The sequence below is a fragment of the Falco biarmicus genome, chromosome Z (assembly GCF_023638135.1).
Source record: "Falco biarmicus isolate bFalBia1 chromosome Z, bFalBia1.pri, whole genome shotgun sequence".
Classification (NCBI taxonomy): Eukaryota; Metazoa; Chordata; class Aves; order Falconiformes; family Falconidae; genus Falco; species Falco biarmicus.
The window spans coordinates 74,695,076-74,710,973 of record NC_079311.1 but is presented as its reverse complement, the minus strand read 5'-3'; the positions used below and the strand labels follow the sequence as shown (position 1 = coordinate 74,710,973).

General features: G+C 50.0%; 2 protein-coding genes across 11 annotated transcripts in view; both read left to right on the top strand.

The window, feature by feature from the left end:
• Positions 1-5,800, top strand: part of LOC130142407 (phospholipid-transporting ATPase ID-like) — an 86,546-nt gene extending 80,746 nt beyond the window's left edge. For all 3 annotated transcript variants that reach the window (XM_056324282.1, XM_056324283.1, XM_056324281.1), the window contains exons 27-28: positions 1,110-1,240; positions 3,049-5,800. In XM_056324282.1, the coding sequence (XP_056180257.1) occupies positions 1,110-1,240; positions 3,049-3,270 (353 nt within the window). In that variant the 3' untranslated portion in view covers positions 3,271-5,800. The remainder of the gene's footprint in view (positions 1-1,109; positions 1,241-3,048) is intronic.
• Positions 5,801-5,940: 140 nt separating this feature from the next.
• Positions 5,941-15,898, top strand: part of RUSC2 (RUN and SH3 domain containing 2) — a 62,895-nt gene continuing 52,937 nt past the window's right edge. For 5 of the 8 annotated variants that reach the window (XM_056324277.1, XM_056324279.1, XM_056324280.1 and 2 more), the window contains exons 1-2: positions 5,941-6,107; positions 13,476-13,651. The gene's annotated coding sequence lies outside the window, so the exon portion shown is untranslated. Of the gene's footprint in view, positions 6,108-7,219; positions 7,729-13,053; positions 13,652-15,898 lie in introns of those variants that run through there. The other 3 variants (XM_056324272.1, XM_056324273.1, XM_056324271.1) reach the window with 3 other exon arrangements.

Genomic DNA, 15,898 nt, shown 5'->3' with positions numbered 1-15,898 from the left:
GTCTCAGACTGATGTATTAATCAGTGCCTGTATTTCTGGATGAATTGTGAAGCCCATCTTCACTGCAATAGCAAGGTGCTTGGCCATTTTAGAAACTCCTGAGATGCAGGTCAGTTGTTGCAACACGTTTTCCTAGCAAATGGTCACATCCACTGTAAGGCAGCTTTTAGCATCAAAAATGCTGAGTGAAAGAAGACAGCGCCTGCTCAGTTTCCAAAGACAGGTAGTAACTTACTTGTCAGGGACATCTCTATCTGCTGCTCTGTTGGTACTAAGCAGGTCAAATTAGCCATAAAGCTAGGAGCCACTTAATAAGGTCTCGGTCTGAAAAAAAAATTTAAGGGAAGTGTTTCTAGTTTGAACTCAGACAACTTGTTTACTTTAATTTCAGTGGAGTTGTATTACAGCAGAATTTGGCTAACTGAAAACATTCAGCAACTTTACTGCCAACAAAAACATCATTAAGCCCTGTAATGAGGGTTTTGCAGATTGTTTGTTCTATCTTACATTCCTTCAGTTTTGGAGAAGCCAGTAGTGAACACTTCGGTTTCAAAGAAGGTGGCAGTGTCACGCCAGCACATGGCAGTTGCTCTGCCAATACACGAATTAGGCTACTCTGTCTATCCAGACACCAGAGCAACACATGCTCCTCTCGTAAAGGGCTGTCATCTGCTGGGCAGTTGGAGTCAGTACTCCATGTGCCTCAGGAAATGGTGCTGGAAAATAAGAAAATAGTATTCCTCCTTTTCCACTAGAGTCCTGGCAAAAGGTGAGAGGGCTGGACTGCTGCTGAAGAGGTCTCCTGAACATTTATGCCAATCCTTTGCAGTGACATGACTCTGTAAAGAGATGAAGCATTCACTCTGATATCCTTCTCTCCCTGAGTTGTTGCTGCCATTGTGCCTGGACATTGCATTTTTCTTTGTTCGTCTCAGTGGTATTGGTGTTGCTGTCCTTTCTACAGCAAGTTGATTTCACTGTAGGAGATGGTGTCTGCTTTATATTTTCTTCTGTTTGACAAGTGCTTTGGAATCACAGAGTGAAAGATTCAGGTGAATGATGGTGAGAGGTGCTGCTGTTGCAGTTTTAATCATGCTTTTGTTTTTCAGGTACAGCTAGAAACACCCTCAGCCAACCAAACGTGTGGCTAGCAATCTTCCTCAGCATTGCCCTCTGTGTGCTGCCTGTCGTTGGCTTTCGATTCCTGAAGGCTCAGTTAAAGCCAACTCCCAGTGATAAAGTAAGGAGATACTTTATCAAACCAGAAATCCTGCTTACTACCACCTCAGCTTGCTGTGGAGCCCTATTGCATGGGCTTGGCGTTGCTCAGGGTGTGTGTCCCTGTAGGTGGAAGTGCTGCCATCCATCTGTCCCCTAGTCCCTTGAGAAGGAGGATTGAACTTGGGGGTTGGCACACTTCATCTGCAGCTGGGATCAAGGTTGAGATTATTTAGATGTGGATAGAATTGCACTGCAGCAAGGAAGCTGTTCTATTTTTAGGTGTGGGGTTTAAGTGCTGTGGCTCAGTAGCAAAGGATTGGTACGTTCTCCCTGCCCTGCTGCCATACGGTTTTTAGCCTGGCAGACCACAGCCCTTCACCCTCCACCCAGGCATACTCGGGAGGTTTTTTACTTAAGATTTTACTTGATTTTGTAGCCAATGGTTATATGCCCCCTCTGAAAACAGCTGTCCGGCCATCCCCAGGAATATGAAGATGAGGCCACTGTGGCGAGGAGAGGCTGGGAGAGATGGAGTGGGTAGAGAGCACGCAACTCGCTGTAGCTAACGGACCCCTCAAGATTATCGGCATAAACGCAGCTCCCGGGCTCGCTTTCAGACAAGAGCATTTGCTAAATGCTGCTGCCACCTGGTGCTGCTTTCCTCTTTCTGCGCTGAGCTGCCACAAACGCCTGCCTCTGAGCACAGCCCCGGGGGCAGGCACCTCCGTGCTCCTCATCCTCGGGGTGTCTGTGAGGCTCCCGAGGTGCTCCAGGACTGTGGGAAACCAGTGAAAAGGAATTCTCAGCCCTTGCAGAGTGGGTAGGTGGGTGCTAGAGAAGACTGCTCAGTAGGGAGGTCCTCAGGGCACAGCTAAGAGGCTGTTCAGATGTGTAAGAATGGGCTGAGCATACCCTTCAGTTGAGTACAAGCCCAACACATCCATCACCCAGAATCCCAGCCTCAGCACTTGGGCTGAGCATCTCTCTCTAGTGCAGAATTACTTTACTTTTCTACGTCCTCTGGGAAGTGAATTGCCACCAGAGAGGAGTGCTGTATGGAGATCCCCACCTGACAGTATGACAGGGACTTAAATGCAGAGCTGAGATCTAGAGAGGCCAAGTACCTACAGTTGCCGTTGTCCCAAGCAAGAAGCACAGGGATCCAGTGGCTGGGGATTCTGCTGAGCTGCTGGCAGTCACAGCTGACCTTCTGCTTTTGACAGCCCCTTTCTGAAAAGATGCTTGTCTGCAGATGATCTCGGTGGCCATGTGAAAGCAGAGAGCCCACTACCTGCAAATAAAGTGCATTATTTCTCTCTCTTCTGCCAAAGAGTATGAGAATCTATTGATCACTGTTCACCAGAAAAAGTTTCCATGTATCAGAGATCATGTTTAGTAGTCTTCTTTCTAGATTAAGTAAGCCACTTGTTTCCTTGTTTGTTTTCTGGACTTTTGGCTACAAATGTGTAATGACTTCCACATTTTGGGTTATTTGACCAAACTGCCTAAAAAAGTTGCAGTAATACCCCAAATGAGGCATCACAGAGATGTGAGAAACAATGCACTGAAATCATCCCCTCCCATGACTTACAGATGACACTTCCATTAATGACTTTTAGAAAAAGACTGCCTTTTCCTTTTACCAAGCTGTCATCCTGTTCTGCCAGTTCAATTCCTGCTTTGCAACCCCTCCTGCCACCCTCCTGTTTTGTCAATCATTTTTGGCTTTGGACCTCTGCTTCTGTTTCCCTTTCTTTACTCCTCCTTTACTGTGCTTGTGAATAATGATGCACTTCCTACTTTTTCCATCTTATTTTCTGATTTCAGGTCTTGCTCAAGATCAAAGAAGCCAAGAAGCGACCACCTCCACCCTCACCAAAGAGACGACTGCGTCGGACCAGCACCCGCCGCTCCGGCTATGCCTTCTCCCATCAGCATGGCTTTGGAGCACTCATTATGTCTGGGAGAAACATGAGGCCAAAATCACCTTTTGCCACAACAGGAACATTTTCACCAAATAGTGAGAAATATAAACACAAAGGACTGTAGTAAAAAAAAACCCAACACAAACCAATACCAAAAAAAACAAACCAAAACCAAACCAAAACCCCCAAAAAAACAACAAAGCAAAGCAAAGCGAAGGTCTGTCAGCAGAGGAGGCTGTGCTCTCTACAAAGCAATGAGCCAGTGGCTGCCCAGAGCTCTGCCCTCCAGGATACAAAATCGAAGAGCTGGGCCTTTCTTTTCACCCACAGGCACCCTCTGACTCCAACATCTCTTCCAAAGATGTGTGCTGCTGCTGCGGAAGGCAGGCAGGGTGAATTAGAGCTGTTGTATGGTATCCCAGAAGACCTCCCTGGAACAAGAGAGAACATGCTGCAGGAGGCATCTTTGCTCCCCGAAATTGTTCATAATGCTGGTTTTGGGGGGTTTTTTCTCCTTTTAACAACATACCTCAGAGCAAGGAGACATCCAGGCTGAGGAAAAGGCTGAATTGGTGATGTCTTTCTCACTCATGTGCCTTTGTTTCTGTCATGAATCTACTCTGGGCCATATTGCTGGGGTGACAGTATTGACCCCAGTTGTGCCTTAGGTCCAGCCACACAACCCCCAAACCCCCAATCTTTGTAATATGTGTAATTCTGTAGCCTTTTGACTGTACACAGGCACTTTGGAAGGCATGAGTTGGAAATAACTTCCTTTCACACTAACAGTTAATCCAGTTTCTCAAGAGATGGCCAGTGCCCAAACACCACCCTCTTCCGGCATCTGCAGTCGGGAAGTGCTGCAAGTTCAGAGAAAACCTTACTTGGTCAGGGGACAAGGACTTGACATGCATCAGCCTGCCCTGTTTTATCTGCATTGCAAATCTGTTCTTGTAAACGATCATTGTCTTCAGAGCCCTCACAGGTTTTGTAGCCAGCCATTTAATTTAGACTTATAAGGGCAGAAGCAGCTCAGGCTCCCTTATGGATCAAGCCATAAAATCTGGCCCTGAGAAGCCTGTGTCATGGTTAGGGCTCACGTGAGCTGCCAGCACCAGGTGTCTCTCCCACCATAACAGGCCGAGGCACTGGCACATCTGACTTGATGGATATCACACAGGCAGTTATCAGAGGCAGAGATGCTATGTCACAGCGAGTGCAGGGTGTCCTGCCCTTCACTGCACCAGTGCTGTCGCTCAGTGTGAGGGATGAAGCATGACCTGGTGGCTCCCTCACCCTCCCTGACGAGTGCTGTGGTCAAGTTTCAAAGGAACTCAGCGAGGGCTCAGGAGGCTCCACGCTGCTTCTCTGTGCTGGCTAGTATCTTATTTGGGAACAGTTCACCTGTCAATCATGACTTGCAGAGAACTGAAAATCCTATCAGTCTGCCTGCCAGCAGAGGGACCTAAGATGCACAGACACAGCCAAAGACATGGTGATCTTGAGGGACTGGGATTTGCTCCCTGTTTTGTTACACCAGCTCCATAATCAGTGGGGTTACTGGGTGGAAGGCCAGTGTGGCAGCGTGAAATTCTGTCCTGCCAGCACTGCTGAGCTGTCTAAATGGAGCTTTTTTTGTGCAGGGGATGAAGCAGTGTTGGCTGGTTGGTTGGTTGGGGTTTTTTTTTTTTGGCTCTTTTATACAAATTTAGATCCTTCCTTGTTTTGAATCGGATTTTTTCGCACAGCAACCATCTGGTATTTATTTGGAGCTCTCTGTTTTGAATCCCTTCATCCGGTATGCATATAGCACCTTGCTGCCTGTGGTCCCAGTTTCAGCAGTTACTGTGTAAGGTTGTTTAAGCTCTAATAGAAGGTTTCATCTCCCTGGGTTGAACTCAGCCCAGAAAAAAACCAGCCTGTTGCACCTGCTGCTTCGGGCAGCATGTTACAAACTGTAGTATAGAATTTCAGTACAGTCAGTGCAAAACTAGGGCTGGGACTGGATCCAGACTTCAGTGGCCAGGAGGTGCTTGCTAGGGAAAGAGCAAATTCTAATCCAGTGATCTCCCCTGCAAGGAGATACCCAAGTAAAATAAGAGCCTGCACCCTGACTGAGGAAACTGGTGTGATAGATAGTGCTTGTCACCGCCCTCTGATTTACCACTCACTTTGCAGAGACAATCATGGCTTTCTGATGAGGATTATGTCTTTCACAGTCAGCCTCCCCGGGGCTAGAGGGAAAAGGAGAATTTATGCAAGTAAGCAGACAGCCCCACAATACCCAGACTGGTCTGTGGACTGAGAGTCCTAGCAAAGCTGTTCCTAGGGTGTAATGCAGCAGAATATAATGCAGAGCAGCAGAGGCAGCAGACCTTTTGCTGACAGGGCAAGGCAACTCGGAGACTGTGTCACTCTTCTCTTAGGTTTACATGCAAAGCACTCACCTTCTGGCTGAAGGGGATTTGCAAGTGCTCTATATAGGACGTGCAGGGGATAATAGAGCTGTTGGTGAGCTTGCGCCAGATACAAATATTTCAGTGGTTTGACAAGATCAGCATTTGAAACACATCAGCTGGCAGTGATGTCTGTCCTACGTCACTCCTGATTTTGTAATTTTTTTTTAAATAAAGAGAGAATATTGGGATGATTGATTCCTTGCCGCTCTGCTAATTGATGAAAGGCATTTATAACCAGATGTGTATGTTATTCCTGGACCTCTTAAAGCAGGAGGATGGATCTGAGGTGATAGCGCTTTCCATGCAGTATTCTGGTTTTGGGGAACCATCGAATTCCCAAGCTTTGCATCCTATCAAGGATGTTTCTAGAGGAAACTTAGAGGAAACGTCAAGCACTCTCAAGCGGAGGACGCCGACTCCCGGGCGGGCCCGGTGGAGGCGGGCAGCGCCGAGATCCCGCCCCGCCGCCCGGCGGTAAACAGCGGAGCGGTGCGGGCGGCCGGTAAGGGGCGGCGGGGCGGCGGGGGCGGCCCGAGGGAGGGGGGCTTGTCCGGGAGCGGGGGGGGGGGGGGGAGGGGGGGGGCAGCTGCGGGGCGGGGGGGGGTGTCGGTATTTCTCGTGTGCGCGGTGCTCTGTTCGGTCCAGCGCGGGGGGGGGGGGGGGGCGGTGTCAGACCTCGTATCACCGGTTGTGCAATGTCTGAAGAAGGTAATTTAGTCTTTACGAAGCTCTTGTATTTGATAGATGTACAAAAAATTAACCCCTGAAATGCATTTTGGTTTGGGCTGTTCCCTCCCCCACCCTTCTGCCATCATACATATTCCATAATGTAAAGGTCCATGGTTTGAGCATTGTGTTGTGCTGTAGCACACTGGGCAGCAATTTCAGGATGAAGAATGATGCTTTACTGATAACCAGTGGTGATACGGTTACTTTTCTTACACTGTAGCAGAGAAGGGCTTAGAGCATCTCTCCCCTGAATCCAACAAGGTGGGCACAGAGCAGCCTTTCCCACTAATAGCGCGGGGCATCAGGTGCCTTTGGGCAGAGGCACCTCAACTGTATTTTATGTTGCTAACTGCAACACCCGCATTCCTGCTCTCATGCTCTCGCTTTATCCATGTGCAGCCACACAACTCTCTTCCACTGACCTGTACCCTGGAAGTCATTACTGGTGAAGAGGTTTTACAGAATGAGAGGGCAGAGGAGCACTGCATGCTTAACCTAGGTTCTCCAACTGGAGTGATCCTCAACGAAGTCTGTTGGAAGAAAGGAGCCATCTGAATAATGTCCATGCTAATTACTAGCTGGAACAAAAAACAGGAGCATAGGGGACCTCCTGGCAATCTGTGAGCGCTGTGTCCTATAACCACTGATAAAAACCTAAAATCAGAATCTGCCATTGCAGCTGGGAAAGCTTCCTGTTCTGATGGTTGACACCACACCACCCCCCACCCTCAATTTTCAACCTAAATGCATTCACAGTGCATTTATTCTCTTGTTGTTGTGCCAGCATTATCCTTTTGCTTCAGCAGTTTTGTTTGTCTCCTGTGATATATTTAGAGAGCAATCCTATCTGCTCTCTGCCTACATTTGGCTTGGCTAAACAAGCCAGGGTCTTAAGTTTCTTCTCGTTTGGTAAGTTCTGTGTTTCCCCCAGGCCCTTTCTGCACCTGTTCATTTGAGTTTATAATTTTTAAGTGCGGGTGACCAGAATTTTTTTTGTATGATGCTCTTGTCATCAGTGCCTGTACAGTAGCACAGGTGCTTCCTGCCTTGGCTAGACTGCACTTGCTTTTCTGACAGCCTCATTCTCTCTGTTGATCTCTAAGGCAGCTTCAGTGGTTATTTTTCCTAACTTGACTGTGAATATGCACAATTGTTGGCTAAATTGTGTTAGCTAAATATACCTCTTGTCTTTCATTGTCTCATACCTTGTAACAAGGGGAGGAGCTGAAGTCATCACAGTGTAAGTCTGTGTATGTTGATGCTTTAAACTGGTGTCTTGCCTCAGGGGCAGGCTTTTTCCATGAAGGCTGGCAAGGGCTTCGTACTCCATCTACTTACCTGCTGGCTGATGTAAATATGCTGGGGTGAAGAAGATGTCATTCCTCCTAGCAAAGGTGAGTTCCCAGTCTCAGCTACCTCTCCAGAAGCCACCTCTATCTCCGTCCCAGTGACATGGGACTGGGTGGCAGCAGGGGTGGACATGATGCAGGGCTCAGAAGGAGGACACAGAGCCCTGCAGCCTGGGCTTGACCTGCCAGTGCTTCTTGCTGTAGCTGCAGCTCAGCTGTTCTTCAGTTTCTCCAAAGCTACTCTTCTGCTGCCCTACTTTTTATAAATCACTCAGAAGCAGAGAGTGTTTTTCTCTGCCTGGCACTGTGGAGGAGCAGCCTCACTCCCATCACTCCCAGCTTGAAGGGAAGTGGTTTTCATACCCCCGTCTCTTTCCCCAGCCTGCCTCTCTTGCTGGGTGGAGCTGGCTGTACTGAGCTGTCAGCTCCCAGCGCTGAGCCCTCTGCCAGACTTCAGCTATAATGGATCTTGGCCTTTTCCAGCGCCCCCCCCCGCCCCCCCCCCCCCCCCCCCCCCCCCCCCCCCCCCGCCACCAAGAGATGTTGCAGGAAATCGGAGCAGGGCCAGGCTTCCTCTGAATTAGGAAAACAGATGATCCAACCACTGGCTTTTTGTAGGTTCTCTGGAAGCATCGTGCCTGGCTCCAGGGGAGCTGTCTGTGCCCTGGCAGGGCTGTGCTGCTGAATCGCTTGTTTGCGCTGCGGGGGCAGTTATTCCCAGACCTGAATGCAAGGCTGGGGCAGACCTATGGGTGCTGTCTCCAGGCCCATGCACCACCCTGCACACAAAGTGCAGTCCGATCTGAGTGTTGTGTCTCAAGGGAAGGCCAATGTTTTTGTTACTGACTGCATCCTGCTTCCATATCCATATCAGGCACTTAATAAAAGAAGGCTGGTTTTTGTGCGTAATGAATGATGCCTTTTGCCTCCCTTAACTTTGGGATTTATGGCAGAGATCCTGGGATCTTTTAAGCTGTATTGCATTCTCCCTCCCCTGAGAGGCAGGAAGAATCAGTATCTTCTCGTTCAGCAGGGAGCTAGGACCTGAAGCATGCAGACCAAGGTGACTCAGAGAGTCACTAGCTGCCCTGAATTTTAAACTGGTCTTTTGTGTCATCTGGAGAAGAGTGCTACCCTTCATCAGCCCTGCAGGCAGCCAGGCCATTCATTCCATGTAGAGTACAGGTCTGTATTTAGAAAACTAATTTGTACTGTCATGTTGAAAAATTGTAGTCTGAAAGTCTCCTAGTTCATGTGCTTCATAGAAGCTGCTGGGCCAGGTTCCAGTCCAGTGACCTTTCACTGGCAGCATTGGGTTTGCATCCTTTGGGCTTAGATAGCAACACCTAGAGCAGCTGCTTCAGAGGCTTCCTTACCTCCTGGCAATCATCCCTCAAAAACCTTCAGGCTGTGAATAAGGGAATATAGACTATTCAAAAGATGCAAGCCTGGTTTATGGTTGCCTAGTATTCTGCCTGCAGTTCTGCTTCTGGTTCAGTTTTTGCTGTGGCAGCAGATGCTGTCTGACACTTTTTCCTGTGCAGGATGCCTGGTATCCTGAGTTTTCTCTGCTCAGTGGCTTGGTTGTCTTGCCTTTTGGATGGGTCAGTGGAGCTGTTGATGGGGCAGTGTTCGATGGGCAATGTGCAGGAACACATATGTTCTCTTCTTATGCGAGCTGGAGAATGCAGCATCCCAGACCAGGCTGTTACATAGGGATTATGGTTCACTGAAACCTCCTTTCAGTCTTTTCTCCGGGATTGCAGGCAATATTTTGCATGAAAAAGATGAAGGATAAATGAGGTGCTCCTTCACCCTTCCCCACACCATCAAGCTGCTGTGTGCAAGGGTATGCTTGAGCTCTGTCAATAAATGAAATGAAGATACTGTGTGTACTTGTAGCTGCCTGGTGCTCTTCCCTGTGGTGAGCTCTGCTGAAGCTGGGCCAGACATAGTTCCTGCTGGTTTGCCAGCTCAACTTGGAGTGCTTCAGGGTAAACTTAGCTGGTAGGAGTTTTTTAGCTTGCTGTGTCCCTCCAGGAGGGTAACAGGGGAGGCTGGTTCCCTCAGTTCTGCTTGGCCTTACTCAATCTGCTTTCCGCTGAACACTTAATTCCCACTTCTTCGTCAATGCCCTGGACACACAGCGGGGTTTTTTCTGAGGTTTATTGACAATAGATCTCTTGTTTGTCTGATTCTGGAACATGAAATCCATCCTGGTTGGAGTTTTATTTGTGATATCTGCTGCTTATTTGAAGGCCACAGTTTCTCCCTCTCCTCTTCTTATTCTTGTGTGTGTTTGCCTGGCCTGGGAATACTGGTTTCCACAATTCACATCTGTTGTGCCTAGGGTGGGTATTTGCTGAGCATCTTTGTAGCCTTTAAGCCTCGCCCTGGGCTCTGCACTTCTGACCAAGTCCTAAGTGGAGCTGTGGATGGGAGCGTGTGTCTGTCACCTGGCACTGACACTTCTTTTAGGGATCCTTGGCAGAATGATGATGGCACTAAATCATAGTTACTATTAAAGGTTCTTGATGCCTGGAAACGTTGACACCAGTAGGGAGGGGAAGAAAAATACTGTTTGGTTTGTCTGCTTGGTGCACAGGACCTTCAGGGCCTGGTAGTGAGGGGGAGGAAAGGGATGTGTGACCTACTCAGTCACAGAGAATGGCTGTTTGCCTCGTAAAATGGCATTAGTTGTGCTAACCACATTGCCGGGGACCAGGAGCAATGAGAACGGGTCACAGTGTCCTCCTGTCTGAACAGTCTCTCCATGGACCGCTCTTGGGCTGCTGTCACAAATGTTCTGCTGATATCAGCATCTGTCTGGCACAACCTGTAAATGGTGCTGTTGAAGGACACTGCCTTAGGAGGCTTACAGCCTCTCTACTAGTTCAACTGCTTTGCAGAAAACTATGCACTATGGTCGTGGTGTCTCTTGGGAAGCTTGCTTACATCCTTCACAAGAAGAACTTCTTTCTGGCTGATTTCACAATGGCTGGTTCAAACTACAGCAGCATCCTCCATGAGTGCCATGGCAAGGCACTGGTTCAGATGGTGGTGTGTGAGCACAAATTTGGTGTGCTGCTAATCACATCCCAGCAATGGAATGTGGAGTGTGGCCATCCTACTGCTGCAGTGGTTGTGCTACCACATACAGAGCATTGAGACTGTGCCCAGCAAAGCCTTGTGGATTATATGGTACAGGTGTCTACCTGTGCATGGCCCTGTGTCAGCACAAGTTCAGGTGCAGACCACGATGATTAGAGCTCCACAGCTCCTTGCATCAGGACATGGTGGGATATCTCACTGAGATGGAGCATTGCTGGTCACTGTGCTTAGACCACTCCTTGTCAAATGCCATGCTTTGCAATGCATGAAAGCTCTGGTACCTGCAGTGCCTGGGTCCCGCAGGGATCTTTGTGGAACAGATGCTGTACAGCTCATCTAGTGATGGTTTGGACGATGGAGTGACAACTATAATTTTCTGATGATTTGAAGTTAGTCAGGGTGGTCAGTTTGAAAACCACTTGAAGAATTACAGGAGTATCCTGCAAAACTATGAGCACGATAAAACAGCAAATGGAATTCCACACTGATAAATGTCACATGTAACGGTGATTTGTGAACAGTTTCTCACTGCCCACAAGAAGCCCTTTGGAGTCACTGTGGATCGTTACCAGAGCTCATTAGCTCAATGGTCAGCTGTAGCCAAAAAGGCAGACCTCATACTGGAAATAAGAATAAATGAAAAAGTACCGGTATATGTTCTTGTGTATTTAGGTATATAGTCATGTTGTGCCTGCATCTTGAGTACCACGTAACAGTCTGGTCGCTCTCTCTCAAAAAGAGTGACTTAGGCCTGGACATGGTATAGAAAAGGGGAATAAGGGTGATTATGGGACTGGGATAGCTTCTGTAGGAAGAGAAATTAAACAAGGAAAAGTAGATGACAGTAGGAAATAATAGTGGCCTATAAAATACTGTACAGTAGGGAGAAGTTGAATAAGGAATGATGTTACTCAACTTTGCTATTTCTTAGAGCACAGAGGAAGCACATACAGCAAAATTATTTATTAGGCGGGAGGTCAAGGAAGTCTTTTTTCAACACAGCTGATTTGCAGAACATGTTGCTATGAGATGGCATGAAGGCTGAAAATACACACAGATTCCAAGAGGAATCAGACACTTCAGTGGCATGGATGTGTTTCAGTGGCTGTTAAACGTGGTGGCCAGTGTGAAGCCTCCAGCTCTGGAGTGTGACCTCCTTGCCTGCTAATTATTGCAGGATGGAAGAGTGTAGCCTCAGGAGAGCTCACTCTGTACTCTGTGATACGTATACGATGGTGCCAAAATGCCAAGGGTACAGCAATAGACCAGAAGAATTCTTGGTGTGACCCACTGTGGTGGTTCCTGTTACCAGAATGCACTGAAACTGTGGGGGAGAAAATGAACTGATTTGGTTAGAAAATGAACTGATTTGGTTTTGAGCACTTCTGGTCTAATGGCTCTCGCACAGGCCACCACAAATTTTCTTATATCTTTATTAGCAAATCTGAAAGCACTTGCAGGAGAAAGGGACTGGTGCAGACATAGCCCACCAGCTCAGTGTGCCAGAGGCTGCTGTGGTTGTTGCGAAGTCTGCCAGCTCAATGACTGCTGCCCAGCCAGCCATGTGAGATGCCTGGCGTTAGCTATCTGCTCCTCTTTGCTCCCCCTTGGCTTCTGATTAGGATCTGGTTTATGTCCTGATGGAACAAAATCTAGATTCTTAGAGCATCTTCTTCAAATAAGTGTGGGTATTATTGTTAGCCATCCAAATTTCTCCTACAGAGGGGGGGAAAGAGCAGGCTATTGCAAATTCTATTGTGATCCTCTATCCTTTCCAAGTCCTATGTAGCAATTTCCTTCACAGTCTAGCAAAATGTCTCCGGTCGCTCTCCACTGAGAACTGGGAAAAGCTTGGAACTGCACTGCCTTGGAAAGCCTATTTGCTGATAATTGAGTGCCTCAGATCCTCATTTTAGGAGCAATAGGAGCCACTGTTACTTGCTGCTCACCCCATTGAAAACTTACCATTGGGATTTTTTGTAGAAGCTGGGAGGCTGTAGCAAAGGCAACCAGACAGTAATGGGCATATGATTTTTGTCTGCCATTCACCTTGCTGCAGGGGGATTCTTCACTGCTTACGCCTGCACATGTTATCACAGAGAGATTTTGGGAACACTGGATTCAGAATCCAATCCTAATTGTACGTCTGCCTCATTCCTTGAATCCAAATCTATACTCTCACGAGCACTAATTGTGTCTCTGTCAATGGATGGATAAAGGGTTTAAAGCCCCTGTTGTGCTCCCCAGTTCGCTGCTCCCTGCAGAGAAAAAAACCTCTCCTGGCAGCCTCAAGCTGTTTTTAAACAAGACAAATACCCGGGGTGCCTGTCTGCCGGAGCCTCTAGCCTGTGCACTGTGTCCCTTTTTAGCACGTTTCTCCATGCAGCTATATCTGGCTGCAGTTCCTTGCTCTGGGAACGTGACCTCATCGTTGTTTTGGTATTTCCAGTGATTCAGCCTGGTCCAGGGCAGGGAGGAGTCATTCCTGGTGCAGGCTGACAGGGCGTTTGTGCGTTGCTGGAATTCCAGAGCAGTGCAGCCCCAGCCCTTCCGCTGCCTTGACAGCTCGGCTGAGGCTGGGCTTGGTGCATCGCATTCCTGCCTGGCAGATGGCCTGACACAGCTGGTAGAGGGATCAAAGCTCCAGATTTGGGGGGTAATGGGGATCCCTGTCTTTGCAGCCTACCTGCTGTGGTGAGGGAGAAGAAAGCTGTGTGCAGTAGCTTGTATGCCTGGGAAAGCCACCAGGACTGTCTGCTTTATGGGTGGAAAAGGAGTGTCACAGAATGCTCGTTTCTGTGTACAGACTGCCAGCACCCCATAACGAAGTTAACTTCACAACATCTGCAGTGACTTGGTAAGTGTCGTGATCCTTATGTCACGGGGTGGGGGGAAACTGAGGTGGTGTGCTGGAAGTTTTATGTAGCTGAGCTGGACAAGTAAAGCCCTGTGAAGTGGTGCCCTCTGTGCCCATCCTCTCCTGTAATGGCTAGATTCCTCCAGCGAACGATGGAACGTGGGCAATGGGTCTGACTGAGGTGGAGAAGGGCTGGTAGGGAAAAGCAGCTCCCAAACTGAAACAAGGCCCAGCTGTACAGATTGCTAAACCCCATTTTCTGTAGGCAGCACTTTCCTCCATCTCTCCAGGTGTGGTCAGAAAGTGCAGGGGAGAACTTGGAGACAGGGTTCCCCAGTCAAGGTCAATGCTTGTGCTCCTGGGAGGCTGCGGGTGCTGCAGGGCTGTCACTTGTGCCTTGACAGGATTCCTGTTGCTGCAGATGTGGTGGGCAGCCTTGATCTAAATACTCTCAACTGCCTCGTTTGAGCCTGGGTTGTTGTGAATGGTTTTTAAACCCTTTGGGATCATCTGGTGTTCAGCCATTCCCTGGCTAAGACCAGCTTGGCTGCAGAAGCAACTTGGTAGATATAATGGCTTCAGTGTTGTGTTGCTTATATGTGTCAGTATAGTACCTTCACTGCAGGAGACACCTGTCCTGGTCACCGTTCAGGTGGGGTGGGGTGACCCCGGCTGGAGGCCAAGTGCCCACCCCAGCCGCTCATCGCTCCCCTCCTCAGCCACACGGGAGAGAAAATACAACAAAAGGCTTGTGGGTCGAGGTAAGGCGAAGGTCACTCTGCAGTTACAGTCACGGCAAAGTACACTCGACTTGGGGAAACCAGTTTATTTCATTACCACCCAGATCAGAAAACACCCCGAGCAAGCGGTGCAGGGGGCTGGGCGATGGGGGCTGGGTCAGTCCCTCACCCGTTGTCCCTGCCGCTCCTTCCCCCTCGGGGACGGGGCTGCTCACTCTGCCCCCGCTCCAGCCCGGGCTCCAGCCCACGGCAGCAGTTCCACGACCTTCTCCGCCGTGGGTCCTTCCCACGGGCTGCGGCTCTTCACGCCCGGCCCGGCCCGGCCGCCGCGGGGGCACCGGCCCTGCCCCAGCCCGGCCCGGCCCGGGCTCCTCTCCCCGCGGGGCCACGGGCCCTGCCCGGAGCTGCTCCAGCGCCGCTGCCGCGGGTCACAGCCCCCTGCGGGCACCCCCTGCCCCGGGGGGGGCCCTGCCCGGGCTGCGGGGGGGGAGCTGCTCCCCCGGGGGCTCCGCGGGCTGGGGGCACGGCCCGCCCCGCCGGGGGCCGCCCCGCGGGGCTGGGGGAGCCGCTGCTGCGGCGCCTGGAGCCCCCCGGCCTCCCCCTGCCCCGGCCCGGGGGGCCGCGGGGCTGCTGGGCTCGCTCGCACTTAAATACACGATCTGAAATACACGGTCCCTGCGGCTGCCACCGGCACCGACGGGCTCGGCCTTGCCCAGCACCGGGCCCAGCTCGGAGCCGGCTGGCACGGGCTGCACCGGGCACAGGGGCAGCTTCTGGAAGCTTCTCACAGAGGCCGCCCCTGTGCCCCCCCGCACCAAAACCTTGCCCTGCAAGCCCACTGCAGCAGGAGTAAGTCATGAAGGCTCATCATGTTTGCAGATGCAGCCCCCTCTCTGGAGCCCTCCATGTTGATGAACGCTTGGTGATGAAGCCATGGCTCTGTTTTGTCCCAGACAGACCTGAGGAGCTCCACCTGGGACCAGAGTCACTGCTGTTACATTGGGAAGTTTTCCCTTTTTGTCATGTGCAAGGGTACCTCATTGCCAGGAGCATTAATTTCATCCCCAGGTCAGCTGCGCTGGGCTGCAGTGGAGACCCCCTGCACCACGGAGGCCGAAAGCATAAAGCACTTTCCTTGTCGCAGGCACTGCCAGTCCAGGGGAAGGGTATCAGGGTCTGCAGGAACTGCAAGTTTTAACTCCAATAACCCTGCTTTCTCAGTTGGGTGGAGATGTAGTGTCCGTACCAGCACTTTGCTGGAGGAGGGAAACAATAGAGAATACAACCTGGCTGCATTCATCAGCAGGGAGCATTTCAGCCTGGCGTAATCCCTGGCTGGCTTCACCTTTCTGGGGGGTATCACCAGGACATACAGCTATTACTCTGGGGTCCCTGTGCTGTCCTTGAAGCTAGTTTTTTAACAGCACACACTGATGCAATTGGCCTAAGTCAACTGTTTCCAAACTTTTTCTATTGAGGCTAGGAAATACTTTTTCAAAGGAGGTCC